Source organism: Ascaphus truei, chromosome 1 (assembly GCF_040206685.1).
Source record: "Ascaphus truei isolate aAscTru1 chromosome 1, aAscTru1.hap1, whole genome shotgun sequence".
NCBI classification, from domain to species: Eukaryota; Metazoa; Chordata; class Amphibia; order Anura; family Ascaphidae; genus Ascaphus; species Ascaphus truei.
Window position 1 is genome coordinate 352303091 of NC_134483.1, and position 20680 is coordinate 352323770.

General features: G+C 40.4%; 1 protein-coding gene across 1 annotated transcript in view; it reads left to right on the top strand.

Moving 5' to 3' along the window:
* Nucleotides 1-13422, top strand: part of DNAJB14 (DnaJ heat shock protein family (Hsp40) member B14) — a 28675-nt gene extending 15253 nt beyond the window's left edge. The window contains exons 3-8 of the mRNA XM_075609206.1: nt 2222-2367; nt 3702-3887; nt 5317-5411; nt 6550-6659; nt 7689-7861; nt 9713-13422. Of these exons, the coding sequence (XP_075465321.1) occupies nt 2222-2367; nt 3702-3887; nt 5317-5411; nt 6550-6659; nt 7689-7861; nt 9713-9837 (835 nt within the window). The 3' untranslated portion in view covers nt 9838-13422. The remainder of the gene's footprint in view (nt 1-2221; nt 2368-3701; nt 3888-5316; nt 5412-6549; nt 6660-7688; nt 7862-9712) is intronic.
* The last annotated feature ends 7258 nt before the right edge of the window (nt 13423-20680 follow it).

Genomic DNA, 20680 nt, shown 5'->3' on the forward strand with positions numbered 1-20680 from the left:
GCAAATGGCGCTACCTTGCTATCTATTTACCTCTGCCACTAGATAATATATCAGTATAAATCATTGCCTAAAGCAGTAGCTCAGTGGTAATGTCACGGCCTTAGAAGCAGGTGAACCTGATTTGAATCCCAGTATCGACTCTGCTTGTGACCTTGTGCAAGTCATTTTTATCTCCCTGTACCCCACACACTAACATGCGATTGTAAGCTCCACGGAGCCGGGACTCATTGTGTCGGCAAAATTCTATGTGCAGCGCAGGGTACACACTGCCTGTGCTATAAAAATAAAACAATATTATATATTGAAGAGCATAGACCGTTGAGTCGTGTGTTTTTGTTTTCTGTCATTTAACTGCTAATGCACAGTAAGTCTCTTTCCTCTGAGGATGCTTTGTAAATATTTTACCATTCCGTTATTAAAGGATTACACGACTTTGCTCATTAGATCCCTGCGGGTATTGTTAGCTACATGAGAGAGATGCAATACCTGTGTGTGGGTTGCATAATTACTGCACCTTGTTTCTTGCAGGCAGTTGCAACAGCAAGTCACCCTTTCTGCTCAGTCGTGTGCCTGTATTAATTTGTAGTTATAACTCGCATTTTGTTGAATTTTTAAAATGCACAAGTTAAAATAACCCAGAAAGTTAAGATGGGAGATTATGGGGAAAGGGTATGGTACAAGTGAAGGTATAACTCTATTTCTTTGAATCAATTATAAATTGTGCTGAGCAAGATACCACTGAACTATAGCTGGACCGATAAATCCAATAACAGAGTACCAATTACAAAGTAGACGACTTCTGTTACCAAAAACCAACACACAATTTGCCCTTTCAAATGGGAAACTTGGTTATATTGATTTAAAAGATCTACCGAAATGAGTCTGCCGTATGACTACACCAAGGATCCCATACCATGAAACGTAAGGGAATCCCTATTAAGGCTAGTCAATCTCTGCATGTTCATCACACAATGAGTACACTTTGCTATTGAACGTCGACGTGCTGGGGTCTCTTCCAATCAGTTGCAACGCAGCATCTAGCGGCAGCGAATACGTGGGAGATGCGCTTGATGGCGTTCCTTGGTATATGAGGGATAGGTCTATTCAGTAACACAGAGTATTTTTGCATTACGGGTCAGCCCCAAAATTCTGTTAGTAAGTGAACACATTTCCAAAAACTTGATATGCAACATTGCCACCAAGTGTGAATCTTGGACCCGATCTGCCCACAACCTCTGGAGCAGCAGGGATACACATTCCTGTACCATTTATTTAAATGACCGGGAGTTAGATACCAACTGCGTTGCATTTTATAACTGTTTTCTTTAATGGATGTGGTTACAGGCAGTTGCACCAGCAAGTCATCCTATCTGCCCAGTCGTATATGTCTGTATTAATTAATTTATATTTATAACTCGCATTTAAAATGTACAATTAAAAAGAAGACTGAAAGTTAAGAAGGGAGGGAGATTAAGGTGATAGGGTATGGTGCAAGTGACGGTGTTGCTCAATTTCAAAAGGTTAATCTATTTTACAACAGTTTATTTGTGTCTATTATCAAACTACTTTATAGCCGGGCTAAATCACACAATATTTGCAGAACTCTATGAAATACAATTAATATTTTAGTGTCTCATTTGGTTACAGAACTCCGTCTCCAACACAGAAATTCCTACAGTAAGGGCAGTCAGTCTGGAGACGATTTTGATTCTTAACCCAACCCTTTCGTGCCACGTCCCCTCCGGCACTCGTGATCAGGGGACCGCTTCCTTGATCACGGAACGGAAGAGCGTTCCTTTTTCGTTCCTCTTCCTGCCAGATTACAGTCTGTAGCACAACCTCTGCTACAAAAATAAGCAACTACATTATGACGTAGTTACTGCATCATGAGGCTCCTGCAATGCCAGACCCAATGACTTGGTAGCCATGTCAAACGGCACCCAAAGTCTTAAATGGTGAAATACTATGTTTAGTATATTATGTTTTAGAGTTCTCCCCCTAATTAGGTCGTCTGTTACAAGACTGCACACTTTTATATGTATACTTGTGTTTTTCTGTTCTTTTATCTACAATGTATGAAAAATGCCTTGCATAAAAACCAATTTATTTTTCCCTACCAACTGCTTGAATTTCTTTTTCACACTTGGTTAAATAAGACCTACCAGGACCTTTATACACAAAACCTGTTACTTATGTATAGCTGTTTCTTGTTTGTTCACAGAATAAAGAAATGTAAGAGTTACTACGAGGTGCTAGGTTTGAGTAACGATGCAGAAGATGAAGACTTAAAGAGGGCCTATCGAAAGCTTGCACTGAAGTTTCATCCGGATAAAAACCATGCACCAGGAGCCACCGACGCATTTAAAAGTAAATACTCCTTTGGTCTCCCTTACATTTTTGGGAAAGGGCAACATGATCTTCAAGTCACAGACGGGGTTCCTGCAACACCTATCCAGCACCCATTTTGTTAATGCAACCATTTTAAAATGCAGTCTCCCATATGGCCAAATTAGATAGGTGAAAACTAAACGGGTTGTTCCTTTTTCAAGAAATACCAGACAAGTGGAAATTATTTTGGAAAGTCTGGAAATTTCCCCCCCTTTTTTTCTTTCATTAGTTGTTACTCTTGTTTCCCCACCTGAGGGATAAATGGAGACTGACGTTCTTGCATCAATTTTTTGACAATGGCGGCTTAAGAGTGCGGAAAAATATGTTAACACTGTTGTCTTACTGCGATATCAGATGTCACTATAAGGCCTCTGCTGTTTTGCCACTTCCCACTTCTGGATAAGAGTTCAGCTGCCTTCAAATGACTATTCTCCTGAAAGGGGAAGTGGCTTCATAGCACATTGAATAAAGGTGTGTGTGTGTGTGTGTGTGTGTGTGTGTGTATGTGTGTGTATATATATACACATATACATATATATATATATATATATACACATATATATATATATATACACACATATATATATATATATATATATATATATATATATATATATATATATATACATATATATATATACATATATATATATATATATATATATATACACACACACACACACACACACACACACACACACACACACACACACACACACACACACACACACACACACACACGATTAGTTTCATTTTTTTGTGGGCCTGCACAGAATTTCAACGTTTATTTTATCATACTACATTTGCAAGGTATAATCTTGTATTGTTCGTGCTCTGTTGGTATTACAAAATGTCCACCATTCTGTTATGTTTCAAATGCTTTTATACGATTTCTGAGATATTTTTAAGGCTGCTTATTGTTCCTGGTATTGTCCCGTTTTGCTTGTACTATTTTGGTTGGGCGAGTTTAAAGTTGTAGTCCCACTATATATAATATATTTACAAAGCAATGGAATGGAGCTAGTGGTGGTGCGCAGAATGCCATTAGTAAATCACTGGTGCGTTTAAAATAGCCGACACATCGGTATGGCCACAATCAATAATTTCCCATACATACCATGTTTTATGGTACCCAAATGTGAATAGTTGTCAAATTGTTTCAACACAATATGTAGCCACGTCTCCTATTTGGAGTTACCGAGACGGCATAATTTTGCAATTCAGGGCACATCCATTTTACAGGGAGTGCAGTCTTCGAGTTTGGCCACCTACATGTCTGTTTCCCTGAGCCACGCTGTCTTCCTTTCCCCCAGAAATTGGAAATGCATATGCAGTATTGAGCAATCCAGAAAAGCGCAAGCAATATGACCTGACCGGAAGTGAAGATCAGGTGCAGAACAACCACAGCAACGGCGGCTTCGACTTCCACAGAGGCTTTGAAGCTGACATAACTCCAGAGGATTTGTTCAACATGTTCTTTGGCGGAGGCTTCCCATCAGGTATTACTGTATGCCTCAGCATTTTCACTACCCGCTTCATGTGAAGAAGTGACAACTGAACACAGGGTTGGTTTGTCTTTCAAATTCCCTTGCAATGGCACAACTGTGCTTGGTAATAGTACAGCAATACATGTTTTAACAAGGTCTCAGAAGCAAGTAGTTTGAAAATAATGCTGTTTAAATACATATGGAAGCATTTAAGTTCAGTGATGCAATGTGTGAGAAACCAGGGCAGGCTTTTTATATAATTGCTATATTTATGTACATTGTTTCGCTCCTATCTAACTTGGTGGAAGTGAAGGCGGGGGGCCTAGGACTATGTTGACGCGTGGTGACTTGTGGCCATTCTTAAATGGTGCTCAAGGCAATGGTGGTGGTGACCAAGCACCCGGTGAAGATCACATCACGGACACCAGCAGGAATACCTTGAAGAAACAACTGAAAGTACGGCACGAAGTTACGTTCATTGCTGCAGCCCCTTTATGGGAACTCTAAGGGAGATGCTGTTAAGTAGATATAAAACAAGTACAGTGTATTGCAATTTGGTTTGTATGTTGTTTAGATTAAGAGTGTGGATTAGTGTAATGTTGCATTCTTAATAATGTTTTAAGAATGTGCTCACATTTGCCTATATCGAACACTAAAAAAAAAAAACACCTTGTATCTTGTATTTCCATATTTTCCTTGGTTTCTGAGTCAGTTTCTGAGTCAGTTTCTGAGTCAGTTTCTGAGTCAGTTTCTGAGTCAGTTTCTGAGTCAGTTTCTGAGTCAGTTTCTGAGTCAGTTTCTGAGTCAGTTTCTGAGTCAGTTTCTGAGTCAGTTTCTGAGTCAGTTTCTGAGTCAGTTTCTGAGTCAGTTTCTGAGTCAGTTTCTGAGTCAGTTTCTGAGTCAGTTTCTGAGTCAGTTTCTGAGTCAGTTTCTGAGTCAGTTTCTGAGTCAGTTTCTGAGTCAGTTTCTGAGTCAGTTTCTGAGTCAGTTTCTGAGTCAGTTTCTGAGTCAGTTTCTGAGTCAGTTTCTGAGTCAGTTTCTGAGTCAGTTTCTGAGTCAGTTTCTGAGTCAGTTTCTGAGTCAGTTTCTGAGTCAGTTTCTGAGTCAGTTTCTGAGTCAGTTTCTGAGTCAGTTTCTGAGTCAGTTTCTGAGTCAGTTTCTGAGTCAGTTTCTGAGTCAGTTTCTGAGTCAGTTATATTTAGAAAGCGGGGGGGCTTGCAATCCTTGAGCGTCTTGTGTTGGGTGTGAAGGAGTTAAAGTTGCTATGCAGAAAGTCTCAACGTGTACTCTGCTGAAGAATCTGTGCATATACTTCTATTTGGAGACACTACATTATTGATCCGAGGGCTTTGTATTTGCAGTCTTTGTGCTTACACAGGTTTGCTCTGCATTGCATGTTATAAGATATAAATAAGGGCACGTGTCTCTTTTTCATCCCCAGGAAGTGTGCACTCCTTTTCCAATGGCCGGGCTAGGTACAGCCATCACCAGCATCAGCATCACAGTGGTCACGATAGGGAAGAGGAGAGGGCAGATGTGAGTGTTGTATGAATGATCGTCAGATACGTTTTGTCATTCAGCCCTACAATTATGATGTGCAATAAGAAGTCAGGTTTGGGATACTAGCCAGTCATAATGCTCCATTCTGCAGATCTTATCTTGTCACTATTCATGCTTCTCACACTTGCCTGATAGGTATAAGACCACTGACGCCTGTCGCAGAGATTCCATGGCATTGTAGCCTTAGAGTAGACATTATTTGCAGTCGGCCCAACCTTCAGAAATTGATACTTTATGAAAATAATGGAAGCACTGCATATTTTACACTTACCTGTCATTTGTATTTGGTTATGGGATTTTTGCGTGTACTAGAATCACTTTTTTTTTCTTCTCCAGATTTAGTGCAATTAAATTGGGAATCTAGAGAGATGCATCTTGATTTCTTTACAGACTTTTTTGGGTGAATAGTTTCTGTAAATTGAGGGGGTGGGCTCAGTTCCTTTTTCTTTCTTTTCCCCTCAATTATTTTTGTTCCAGGTTGTCTTGGTTCGCTGTTGTGGACCAGTGGACTTGTCCCCAACTCGGCTCTTAGCCTGTCCCACAGTGTACGTGGCGTAGTCTCTGCTACCATGTTAATGTCAAACACTTATTTATTTTAATCTGGCCCTTAATCATAGCAAGCTGCTGCCTCCCTTTTGTATGTATTTGTTACTTGTCTCAGAGATACATGCTACGGAGGTAAGCATCCCTGGGCGCTGGGACCCCCGGACTTGAGATTAACGAGGTTCAGCTGCGGATAACCCCTGCTTTAATCCTATTTAAAAAAATATTAAATAAACAATGTTCTGCTTTAGTTGATTGTTGGCGGGTCAGAAGGGCTCCGCGTCCCTTCACCTTCCTCGCTTCCACAATTGTTGACCCAGTCCTGTGGTAGTCTCCCAGTCTCACGTTAACCCTGCCCCCAGTTCTAATTACAAAGTGCTCGGAGCAGTTATGGCAAGTAGCGCTACACAAATTGTGTGTGCCTTTATTTAGTGTGTAATCCTCTTGGAGGCTTTATGCAGGATGTCTGAGCGATGGCAACAAAGTGTGCAGAATGATTGGTGCAAGCACCTTTCCTTGGGTTTGAACACTATTATATGTAAACCTCCTCTCTCTCTGACTTGTTACACAGGGTGGTTTCTCCACGTTCATCCAGCTGATGCCTATAGTTGTGTTGATTCTCGTTTCATTACTTAGCCAGTTAATGGTCTCCAACCCACCATACAGCCTCTATCCTAGATCGTAAGTATGCTATATTAAACTGAGCGCTTAATATAAACAGCATCGTCTTAGCATTACAATTTAGATTTTTTTTTTTTTTATGCTAGGGGTCCTTTGTTTTTGTTGCTTTTTCTTTTCTCACTACAAACAGGTCTATAAATGAGGCAGATTGACAGACATACAAACACATATAGATGTATATATTTAAATGTTGTTTTTTTTTTAATTATTTAAAAACAGTGTAAATGTTGATGTTTGTTAACACCTGTTTTTCCAGATGCAATAATAGCCCGTGGTAACCTCAAATTATAATACCCACGAATGAATAATTGAATTTTAGTCACTCTTTTGCCTAGGCATAGTTATTAGATGTGTGTGTATATCTGTATTTGTATTGTGCTATCCATGTAATATAGCACTTCACAGCAGTAGCAGATGCAATAAAATAACATTCCCATTATATATTACATGTCAAGGAATCCCTGCGCTGAAGAGCTTACAATCGAATCTCCATCAGCCACACCGCTCCAAAAATGTCAGGCGTCTGACTTGAACAGTGCTAAAGACACACATGTAAACATACTTTTGTAAAGCAGAAACTCTCAAGTGAAGACTGGGTTGAAATGAAAAGGTTTCCATGTGGTTCATAGTGTGGGTGAACTGAGGCTATTCTGTGATTAAGGAGTGCTCTGATGGACTATTACTGGAAAAAGCAGAACTTTATTCTGGGACCAAAGTATGCTTTCCATCCCTAGACTTTAATGCTGATTGTGCCAAGCATTTTCAATTACATATTATATGGACTTAATCCATGAAATGTTTCTATTTGTTTTTGTTTTTTTCCCAGACGACAAATAATAGTAATAAGTGACTGCACATTTTGAATCCACATTGTGGGGGTTTGGTGATTCCAACTAAGAAAGATATCTTATTATTCTTATTATTATTATTAATGTGTGCACTGGCACGTTGTTCAGACTAGCTGTGATAACACGCATAGCAAGCTTTGCTGTCTGTCGCTTTACTGACAAATATCATTTCTTTTCACAGTGGTGTAGGTCAAACCATTAAACATTTTACAGAGAACCTTGGCATTGCCTACTATGTCAATAAAGACTTTCAGTCGGAATACACTGGCTTGTTGCTACAGAAAGTAGAGAAGAACATTGAAGAGGATTATGTGGCTAATGTCCGGAATAACTGCTGGAGAGAGAGGCAACAGAGTAAGAGGCTATATACCGTGTGCATTACCTAAATAGTTCCACACAGTGTGTCCCAGCTACCTGTAACTTGTTCTGCTCCACTTGCTGGGAAAGTTGCATCTATTTTGTGAAGTTTTTGGTGAATCCTGATTTGACTTTAGTTCTGAAACATTTCTTGGGTAGGTGGCATTTTATCTAGATCCTTGTTGGAAAGGAGCCGTTCCGCCTTCTGCACCGTCTTCCCCCCTTTTTCATTTTTGTTTATTTAACATATATACTTAGATGGGGAACAAGGAGTCCCTGGAACGGAGCCGCATAAATTATGTTCTGGGAACCCCTTGGTTCCCAGTATACATACTGTTAAAGGTAGCACTGGTACTGTTCTTTCGTGTATTTAAATCACCTGCATCACGCGGGCCAATAGGAAGCCTGCGTGATATGGGGCATTTACACCGCCATTTTGTTTGTTGGAGGGGACGGTATCGGTGCTACCTTTTACAGGTATGTATATTAGGAACCAGGGGGTCCCCGTAGCTGCAAATGATTCTTTTCAACTCCACGGACTCCCTGCTTCCCATCCATGCAAAAAAATTAACTTTTAACATTTATTTATCCGCAAATGATTAAACATTCAATATCCATGTGTGAAAAAGTAGGTGAGCCTTTAGATTCAGTACCTGGTGACACCCACTTGAGCAGCAATAACTTCATATAAGCGTTTCCTGTAACTGTTGGTAAGTCTCTCACATCGGTTTTGTGGAATGTTGGCCCATTCCAACCTTGCAGAACTGCTTCAACTCGGGGACATTTGAGGACTTCCTTGCATGGTCATCTCGCTTCATGTCCTGCCACAACATTTCAATTGGGTTTAGGTCCGGTCTTAGACTAGGCCATTCTAAAACACACACTTTCTTCTTCTGCATCCATTCTTTTGTAGATCTGCTTGTATTTTTAGTATCATTCTCTTGCTGCATTACCCACTTTCGCTTCAGTTCACAGACAGGTGACCTGACTGTCTCCTGGCAAGCCACCCAGGTCTGCAAGCAGAGCATCACACTCCCACCACCATACTTGATGATTAGGATGAGGTTCTTCTGTTCGAACGTAGTGTTTGGTTCTTGTTGAACACAATCTTTCTCATTGTGGCCAAAAAGTTCAACCTTTGACTCGTCTGTCCATAGAATTTTTTCCCAGAAGTCTTGTGGATCATCTATGTGCTCTTTGGCGGCCTTCAGATGAGTAATAATGTTTTTATTTCGAGAGCAGTGGTTTTCTCTTGGCTATTCTTCCATGCACTGTTCTTGTTCAGTCTTTTTCTGATAGTTGAGTCATGAATACTCACATTAGCCAAGGCGCGAGCGGCCTGCAGATCTTGGGATGTTACTTTGGGGTTCTTTGTGACTTCCTCGATGATTTGCTGGTTTGTTCTTGGAGAGATTTTGGTATGACGACCTCTCCTGGCTAGAGTGACTGCGGTCTTGAATTTTCTCCATTTGTAGACTATCTGACAGTGAACTGGTAAAGCCGCAAATTCTTATAAATGTTTTTTTTAACCCTTTCTAAACTGATGAGCATCAATAACTGCTTTTCTGAGGTCCGCCAAGACTTCTTTTGATCATTGCATGACATGTTTCCACACACCTGTATGGCGACGTTTCTGATCTTTATATTGGGTGGGGCCTCCCAAACTCCCACCTGAAGATCTACCTAGTTATTTACATTTAGCTGATGAAACCAGGGTTTCACTCTCACCTTTGAGCAAAGAAAATGTTTGACAGGCTTAGTGAGACTGTCCCTCTAGTGGTTACCATAAGGTAACAAACTAATAAACATACACATGCCAAACACTGACATTTTTTTCTTTTCTTTCAGAATCCGATTTATTACACGCTGCAAAAGTGTATCGGGATCAGGGATTAAAATTAAGAGCAGAGTCTGTATCCATGGACAACTGCAAAGAACTTCAACGACTAACCTCTCTCTATCGAGGTGGATGAAACATCATGTGCAGTCTGCATACTAATATACATACTTTTTTTTTTCCCCTGTAAAATAAGAACTGTAGTTTTATCATGAGAGCTAATGTAGGGAGTAAAACATGATCCATTTAGTGAGCTAATTATGGCTCATCCATAACTTCCTGGCACAACTTGAAGGTGACAAAGTCCATTTTTTTTTTTTTTTAATTGTTATTTTGGTTTCCTTTCAAATGGTAACAAATTATTTAAGGAGTGTACACTTTAGGTGTAGCCAATGCCAGGGTGACATTGGTTTCTTTGAGTTCTTGTGTGGCATGTAAATATTCCACGAGATTGTTTTGTATATAACCGTTGCAGAATTTATAGGTGCATCTTCACCAATTTGGTCAGATTTAAAAAAAAAAAAATCCTTTTTTTTTTAATTGTTCCAATATATCATACAAAAATTAAATATAGTCTGGCTACACAGTAGTGTAAAGAAACTTACAACATAGTGGTGAATATTCTCGTGCTCGGAGTGAACGCTGATGCAGTGCAATAAAGCTAAACTGTGAACATTTTCACCCTTTTAATGACCGTTCTCACAGGACACCAAATATCAAACCTTTACAGTTGTGAAATGTAAAAACATTCCTTTGATTTTTTTTTTCTGTGTATTAAAATAAAGATAGGGTGCAAAGAAGCGCAGAACTTTTGCCATGTCAGGCTAGTATTGATGGCTTATTTCAATGATTAGATGTGTGCTCCTTGGGTTTTTGTTTTTTGCCACCTTAACAGGCAGAGGGGTCCACCATGCCTTGCATCTCAGAGTTGTTGTTGCTAGACTCCCGAGTTGTACATAGTCATACATTGTCCTGCACTAGGTTATTAGGTAATCGGAAGCAACTGTGCCACCAGGGAAGGGTGAAGTCAAAACTCACAAATGAAGTGAGAACTAAATCATACTTGTGATGCTTAGAGGTGGAAACAAATTGATCTTGACAATTCTTCTGTACCCACTTATACTAAAGGAGACTGTTCTAAATTCCTGTGTCACATTCTAGGGTCTTTTTAAATGTAGCCATAACAGATGTGTGAATAGTCCATATCTTGACTGCTTTAAATATTTCTGCTTATAACACTGTGCCTTTCCTCTCCATTTACGTGTGTATTTTTTTTTTCTTTTGCATCTAGTCTGTACAATTTGCCACCGAGACTAGAGTAGAACAGATTTACAGGAAAACCTAATGTTTGAGCAATTGTTTTCCCCCCCCGAATAGATAACAAATCACATTGTCATGCACTTTCTTAAATCCATTCCATTATCCAGCACAAAAATGACACGTTCTACCTTTGCGAGCTGTCATTTTGGCGGTTCAAGTTATGCGATTGTCTTGACCCTTTCACTGCTGGATGGGCCGGCATCGCATGGTGCTGCAACTGGATATCTGTTCTAAGGTTACGGATAAAGACTTTAGGTACTGAGATTGGTATTGATAATGCTATTTTGGAGAAGCGGCGGTTGGATGTTTTGTTTTCCAAGTTCTTCATTAAAGAGGCAATCCAAGCTGGCAATTTGTAAAAAAAAAATTAAACATAGGTTAATCTGAAGTATGGAGTCTCCGAAGCTGAACCCCATTAATTTCAGCCCTGTGACACCCTGCTTATGGAGATACTTCGCTCCGTAGGGGGTGTCAGTAGCCTCTCCGCTTGGCCAGCAGAGTTCACATAAAGGCAGAGTTTCGAAGTTCCCATGTCCTTCGGGACAATAGGCAGCTGTGATGTCATCGGGTTCTGCTTGCTGTTGGCCTGTGTGATGCAGGGGCTTTACATTTTGTCGAGATACCGGCACCCCCTTCGGTGGTCTGTATCTCGGGGAGCAGTAAGTCCACAGAGCTGCAATTAGTGTGGTTCAGATCCAGAGACACTCTGCTTCAAGCCTATGTTAAACAGTAATTTAATAAAAAAAGCATGAGTTGCTCATTTAAGTTACTGTAATAAACTTGTTCTTTTCCATAGTGTACAACAGGGCTAATTAAATTCAATACTCTAGACTAAGCAGCCAGGATATCGAGATCAATTAATCATCTAACACTTATTTGACCAATTAACCTAGCTCTAATAACGTGACTAAGCAGCCAGGATATCGAGATCAATTAATCCTCTAACACTTATTTGACCAATTAACCTAGCTCTAATAACGTGCCTAGATATGCGTTGCCCTGAAAACCAGACCTATTGGTTGGCGTGAACTTGGTAAGTCCCGATGTATAGTGTAAAAGCATATCTAAAAATATATACAAGCACACCACAAAAAATATAGCAAGTCAAAAGAAAGTCATTTTTTTTTTTTACTTGTCATAAAAATGACTTTACTTCTTCGACTTGCTATATTTCTTTGGTGTGCATGACAATTGCTTTCTTATGACTTTTTTTTTTTTTTTAAATCTTGACCAAGAAACATTTGGTCTTGGCACAATACCTGGTTTTACCCATGAGTCTTTACAACCTTTTGATGCATCCCCAAGTTGCTGGCCTCTGAGCTTTTTTTGTTGTTAAAATATACAGGCATACCCTGCATTAACATACGCAATGGGACCGGAGCATGTATGTAAAGCGAAAAAGTACTTAAAGTGAAGCACTACCTTTTTCCCCACTTATCGATGCATGTACTGTACTGCAATCGTCATATACGTGCATAACTGATGTGTAACAGGCTCTGTAGTCTCCCTGCTTGCACACAGCTTCGGTACAGGTAGGGAGACAGTATTGTTGTTCAGGACGTGCAGACAGGCGCATGCGTGAGCTGCCGTTTGCCTATTGAGCTAGATGTACTTACTCGCAAGTGTACTTAAAGTGAGTGTCCTTAAACCGGGGTATGCCTGTATACACCCACAGTTTGGCATGACGTACTTCACAAAGTTCCACGAATTTCCTTTTCTTAAGAAAACCTGTGTTTTGTTTCCCCCTAAAGTTACAATAATAATAATAATTAATAACCCACTTGAATGGTAATGTGTAGTTGGTTTGTCACTGTATGGTTAAACGAATGTCAAAGTAGCAAACGATAAGTCTGTTAATGAAGCAATATTAAATTACACAGAAGATTAATCTCTTTCACACATTTACTGTCCACTACTTTTTCATCTTTTTCTGTAACCACAAACAACTTTATTTTTTTTAATTCAATCACGTGTTTATATGTATAAAATACATTCCATTTGAATAGTAATAACTTGTTATATGTGCAGACCCATTTTTTTAAAAAAAAATTTTTTAATTCCCATTCCCCTTTAACCAGTGGGAAGTATATTGGGGGTAGGAAAAAGGTAAATAGAGGAAAATGATTGTTTATGAAAAATTAGCAGATGGCTGAAACAGCATTAAACTTGAGTGCTGAAGCACTGCATTACTTTTTTATTTAACATTATTAAAGAGTCTATACATCTCTTTAGTCTCAAGAATTTATTAAAACTAATCAAACATTTAAATAGAGCTAACATTTGGAATTACATGTATAATAATTTGTGTCAATTACAGTACTCTGAAGTGTAATTCTTAATTACCATGTATGTCTTAAAGGAGCAATCCAAGCAATATTCTACATGTTTTGTGTTATTTATATATATATATATATATATATATATATATTATATATATATATATATATGTATATATATATATATCTCCGTTCTGTAGTATTAGATATTACTTACTACTTTTTTTAAGTTTACAATTCAACTCTTAATGGTATTTTTAATAAGTTTTAATATAATGAGCATTCTTTGATTTATATAGCAGGCTTTAGTCCACCTCCCCAGCAGTGTAACATCTTTGTAACACTTTACCTTCATAATCTAAGAATACATTGTAGCTGCTGAGTTACACTGACTGAAGGATTGATTTGAAACGCAGTCATTTAGTGAACCCTGGGAAGCAGAATCTTTGCTGATCGATCACAGGAGAACCAATCGATTGGCAGCTTAGGTAATTGGTTTTCAATAAAGACCTTCAAAGGCTGCATATATTAAAACACATAGTTTTATTTTTTTAAGGTGCTTGGATTGCCTCATTAAATCTCTCAATCTTTTAAAAGACAAATCCTTAAAATGACGATATTTAATCAATAATACAGGGAAATCCCACTTAGAATTTGTTTTCCAGGGGAGGGGAGGGAATGTTTAAATTGATCCACAGCACATGGTTGACAAATTGCGGCTTAAACAATTCTTTGCAAAAGTGGCTTGCAATACGGAAGCTAAAGCCGTTGTTTTACCTCCCACTGCAGCTCCTTCTGATATAAAGCATGACTTCAGTGACCATATTCTACACTGATCTGTATTTGTAGCAGAAATGCCCCCAGATCTGTTTGTTTTTTAACCTTCCCTGAACCATATTGTTTTGTTTCAGCCGGACAGAAGTGAAACGCTGGAGATTGTTGAGATGTGAGGGTTGTCAGAGTTCACACCCGGGTAGTTTTGCTCACAGGAACTACCTGTTTCATAGTATTAATAACAAAAAGTAAAACAGAGCACACAGATTGCTGCTTTAAGGATGATTCTGTAACCTTTGTTTTACTCTGCCTGGTACATACATTGAACACATTTAGGAAATGTCAGTTGGATTCTGACAGTGTTTTGTTACGTTTCTGAAATCTATCCATTCAATTCTCTTACAATAACTCACTCCATTTACACTGAGGTTCAGATAAAGATTTGTACTCTTCAAATTAGTCATTGTTTCTGCCAATATGTTATTTACTGTTACCATGGGCACTCAATTTACTTAATTTTCAAATTGTAAAAGCTTAGCATAAATGCCACATGAGTAAGACACCTTTTTATTTTTTGGTGGTATCTCTAACCTGTCTCTCCTTTCATTACAATTAAAGTGTTAAACCATATGCACATTTATTTATGGTACTCAAGACTGCCCACATCTCAATAAATTGTATAGATGTCATCCTTCCCCCAACATGTGAATTATTGTTTCAACCAATAAAGCCATTTCTTTCAGCAGGTGTGGTATGTTAAACACTACTCCTTATATTAAGGACCAGTTCAGCTATTGTTAAATATATTTTATATTTGCATTTTTGCATTTCTCCTTAACCCCACCCCCCACCCCCACCCTGCTTTCCTGGTTCTTTACTTTTTTTGACTTGGATGTTCACAGGTCTTGCAAATACTACAATTGACAGCGCTCTGTGGATTTACATAATTCTTCCTGCTAATACCTCAGATATAATTATTGTGTACCATGGTACATTTGCGCACAGCAAGGCTCTCATTAGCGAGGTTTGTGTCCTAGTACTCTTCCCCAGAAGTGACTGGGTTCTGAACTGTACTCCATTCCATTCCATAAAGGTTCAAAGTCACTATTTTACCATTTCTGTCCCACTTGCATTTCGATTTTATGTTGGCAGCTTGTGCATAAACTTGCTAAGATGTTAATGAAAGCCTTGCAATGGAAAACATAAAATGTATGAAAGCAAGATTATTGGACTTTGTTTATACCTTAACCGTAAATATAAGATTTCAAAGTTGGTTTTGAAGTTTTTTTTAAATTATTTAATGTTTCATGTAATAAATAACAGACATATATCTAAATAAAATTATTTTACATGTGACACATGAGGTTTTTTTGTTTGTTTGATTTCCGGGTTGAATGTTTTTTTTTCTTCTACCTAATATTTAGTAAGAGCAAACAAAATGAATTTCGTTCACACTACTTGTTTTATGTACCTTTTCTTTGTAAGCGGCTCAGGGTATTTTGGAAATATTGTCCCAAACATTATGCCCAGTAATATTTAGCAATGTAAATGTCATGTTATTTTACCATCTTTAGTGCTGGAGTGGATTGTAACAACTACACTAAATGGCTTCAGTGTAACAAAGATGACCTCGGGCAGACATGATTAATCGCCTTCCATTTTTTGTTCGCGAGATAGCTTCTAGTATCTTATAGGTAAAACTAGTTGGCAGTAGAGAACTAAAACTTGTATTGCCAGCTATCCCGGTTATTCTGGACACCGGTGCTGTCGGCATATATTCATGATCTATAATGCATGCTAATTTTAAAGCGGCAATACTATATTACCCACTTTCCCCCCTCGTATTTGTATATGTAAAGCTTGTGGCAATGTATACTTAATAACTGTTCCCATTAATTTTTGTTTGTGTAGTTTAAAGCAGAAATACGTATTCCCCCCTTGTTTTTTCTTATTTTTATATGTAAAGCATGTGACAATATATAATTCTACATTCTTACCTAAGCTGGCAATCGTTTGGTGCTCCTGTTATGAATCTGTAAACTAAATGGCCGCCTTCTAACTGTGTGCTGCCGTCTGTGAAATGCTGCAGCTAATATACAATATTATATTACTAAGTGTAAGACATTATCCATTACTGTGGAATCTGGAAGAATAGTCTGCTGTTTGAAACATAACAACAGATCTGTTTGTAATACTTTGTTGCCAAGTGCAGAGCTCAGAAAGGTGTGTGGGTCAGCCTGTTTCAAAAGAGGAAGTGGGTATGACTTTCTAAATAGTTGCTATAGCAACAAAAGGATCAGTACATTGAAAATGGCATTAAAAAATGCAGACGGTATTATCTACTACTACAGAACTGATATATTAAAATAAATAAATTTAATTTGAGATTTTTCACCTTTTTCTACTTTAATCCTGAATGTACTGATGTAGCTAACATTATTGCTGCAGCAGGACATACACTATGCTCCAGGCAGAGAAGCGCCCCTTGTTTCAAATGGGGGCAGCGCTGACACTATTTCACAGGAGCACTCCACGGGTTGGCTACATCTTTTTCTCCCTTGCACATTTCTGTGGACGGCCCTCTCTGGTCTTTAGGGTTTGCAGCTAGGTCGTACAGTTGCAGCCCCATTTACTGTCCCTGGAGGGCAGCAAAATTCTGTGGCTCCGGTACCGGAAAAGCCGCTGCTGTTGGCTGAAGGTGGGTCTGTTCTTTGAATGTGACCCCTCACAGAGAGGTTTCCCCACTGCCTGGGGACACTGCGGTCAGGATTCTGTAGGTTCCCCAGCAGCAGAAACATTAACTCTGTAGATCAGGAATATACAGATGAAGCCAAACATATTTGGATATACAAGCTAAACGATGCTACACTATTAGACACCTTTCTTGCACCAGAATTCCCTTGAATGCGCCATTAGGTGTTTCCAATGCTAGAAGGCGGTGTTTGGCACTGCTTAGTAAATACTGTAGGTACCCATTTTTCTCTTTTTTTTTTGTGAATCTAAAATCTGCCTTGTAAGAAATAAACATTAATTCATTAGGATGTTATTTCTTGAATGTTAAAGCCATTTAATATATAATTAGAATGAAATTGCGAATGGGGTTGAAGAGATTTGCCCAGTTTATACTCGCCATTATTTTTAGTAACCAATAGTCAGTGACTTTATGAAGAGAGGTTGCATGTCCTCGTCTGTTTAACGCTTTAAAGCATTTAAATGTGCAATACCACATAATCGTCCAGGAAACTTACTTTTAACAGTCCAACCGGCTTCTCTAAAGAAATCTAATAATGCTAATAGCAAAGTTGACCAGAGAAAAACTGGCAAACAGCCAAAAATCGCCGCCCCACAAACGAATTCCAGTACAAGAGGGTGAAGTAAAAAAATAATTTAATTGCAAGTGGAGGATCACAATGACATGTTTCTCTCAGAAGAGCTTTATCAACTTTGCCAGTTTTTCTCGTCTACTACTTCCACGCAAAGCACGCCTGGAACGATGACCTGCAAGTTTGAAAAGTTGTGGATTCAACAAATCACCTCATTGTGAGTGCAATCACATTTATGCTTAGAGTCTTGTATAATTGGAGGTTTTTCTATGTACTAGGACAGCGCTGCGCAAACTGGGGAGTGTGCCCAGCAGTGAGGACCAAAAGATTTGCTGGGGGAGGGGGAGAGTGGGGGGGGGGGGGGCACGGTAATTACAGAGGCTCTGCGCCCTTCCCCCAAAGCATTTAAATTAAATGCTGGGGGAGGCGTTAGGCCTCTGTAACATCACTTACCAGCTGCAAGCCGGGTCTTCAGCGACGTGTCACCATGACAACGCGCGCCAAATGTCACGTGATGACCCGCGACGTCATTTGATGCTGGGTTCTTACCAAGGGGGGCACGAAAGCTGGAACTCTTAAGGCAAGGGGGGTGCACGCAAAAAAAAAAAAATCTGCGTACCCCTGTACAAGGACATGCATGACTTTTTCTGGTCTCTATGTAGAGTAAGGCTGAGTCCATAGAGACTTCAGCCGTGCGGAGGCTGAGGGAAAGCGGATGCTTTCCCTGGCCTTAGTTTGCGTGCCGTCGGGGGGGGTGGGCCAGTGACATCACGAAGCTGGTTCGTCCTCATTGGGCGAACCGCTCACGTGACCGGCCCTGCGCTCCCGTGAGCGCTTAAACTAAAAAGAAATTGTTGGCTACGCTTCCGCACGCGAGCCCCTGCTAAAGTCGCTCTCATTGCGGCTGCAGGGGCTCACTGCCAAGCGCGAGTCAGCGCCTAAGCGCTGACCATGCCCGCGGCCTAAGAGTCTAGTCTAGTACTATCCTCCACAAGATGTACCAATTTTACATTCTATTTACTTGCTAAAGGGCCAGGTCTTTCATATCAACATATCTACTATTGAAGGATTACCCAGACTACGCATATGTTCTTCATTATGTCAGTGTTTCCCATCCCTTTGAGCCCCAGTTTATCCCTTTTGGGATAATTTTTCTAATAGCAAAGTTGAATGGAAAAGGAGAAATTATTATATTATGGCTCACTCCTTTTGGGGGGGGGGGGGGGGGTCTTACTCACTGGAGCTCTGCACTCAATCTCTCTGAATTCTAACATGATTTGGTATTTCCCTGCAATGACATTTTCTTATTAGAATTTTTTTTAGTTGGGGAGGGGATATTCATAGATAAATGTCTGGCTGTTTCTGGCTGTTGTGGATGGACTCTGGTGGAAGAGTAGTGCCATGGTTTTTAACCTGTATTCTGCTTAGGTTTTACATCAAGAAAGGAAGCCCATATCTGGATTCAAAAGTTAATCTAGATGGGTTTTTTTTTTTAATCCTTTCTCAGTAATTAAACCTGGGGCCCAAAGCCTCAAATATTTTAAAATATGAGGGGTGAAAGATGTCTGTCCCAGACAATCCATCATTTGTAACATGAAAATAGATACACTTTATCTACTACACCAGTGCATGTTTGAGGAGTTTCCAACCAAGAGACCCTTCATAGGCTGCGCTTATAGTGACGGCGATGCGAATTTGCCCGAAAACAAAAGCATTGCCGCCGCTGCCGCGTGTGCTTATAGTGCACGCGACAAGCGACGGAGCGATGTCGCCATCGCCAAAACCCACCGCCGGCAAAATTTGATTTTTCAAGGGCCGTCGCGTCACGTGACGGCCCTTTAACAAATCAAATTGCGGGAATCCCGCGATGCCGCTGACCGGCAGGGAACGAGCGCGCTGGCGCTCGTGCACTGCGCCCTGCTCGGCCGGACGATTCTTGGCCGGCTAGTCGACCGCTCGTCTTGGGGCACGGCCACGACGTCACTGAGCTAGTTCGCCCTCATTGGGCGAACCGCTCACGTGGCGCGCTTGCGAGCGGCAAATTCAAATTTTCTTGCTCTAAGCGCCGAGAGGGCGCTGGCGCTTGCTCACGCTGGCCACACACATTCCGCAATGTGTTTCATCGTGGCCAGCGTGAGCGCGCCCGCTCATCGCCACCCTGGACGAGGCCTGAGGCCTCGCTCAGACATGTTGCGACGTCCGTCGCAATTTCTGGTTGTTCGGTGGGAGTTTTCTAACTGAAAACGCTGAACTTTGTCACCAGTGGAGTTATCACTGTGACATTTTGCTGCCACAACCAAAATTGAAATTTGGTGCTACTGTTGCGTGACGAGCTGATTCAGCCAATTAAGGTGAACCAGCACCGTGACGTGTGCGTTACGCCCCCCGCCACGCCGCGACCCAACTTCTGCAGTTTGAGTAGAGATCACTGGGCTGCAGGAGCGCGCGTCGCAGGCGCGAACGCAAGCACAACTAAGGAGCGGTCTGTCTGAGCGAATGACATGATTGGAGGCGGGACTTTAAAAAGAAAAAAAAAAAGTGCGTGTTTGTGATTGGCTGGCGAAGTACACGTGACGCGGCTGCCACTTGAAATTACAACTTCAGTTGTCTCCAAGTGCAGCAGCGTCAACGCTGTACTTAGCCACCGGGGGTCGTTTTCAGTTTGAAAACTCCCATAGAACACAGCGAAAGAGTGGCGAACGTAGCATGGCTTTCTGTCTGAACGAGGCCTCAGGCTACGCTTATAGTGCTGGTGACGTCAGGAAAAATCTAATTGAGATGACTTCCAGCGATCGCGACCAAGCCGTCGCGCTTACCATAAACGCACGCTATGGCGGCAATGCGTTTGTTTTGAGGCGGCGTCGCTGTTGCTGGCACTATAAGCACAGCCATAGTAGGCATTGTACGACATGCAATTTACTATGTGCAAAAATCATATTACTAATAAATGTGTATTTTGGGATTTTGTATGTAGGCGTGTACACACCACCCCTCCCCACTAATAGTCATTATTAGAAAAATCATCAGTCTCAGATGCTGTAATTAACTGAAGGTTCCGAGCGTCAACCAATTACACAAATAGATACAACGCTAAAGTTTGTTTACTGTATTAACCACGTGACAAGAAGTCCAGCAATTCTGTGGCCATCGCTACAAAGCAGGAAGTGATTACATTGCTGACAACATTGAGTTCGTCTGCATGGTGTAACCATATGTCATGTGATCGGCTCGACTCGGATGATTGGTCTCTTGGTCCATACATTCAGTGAGTGGTTTACGGGCGGCT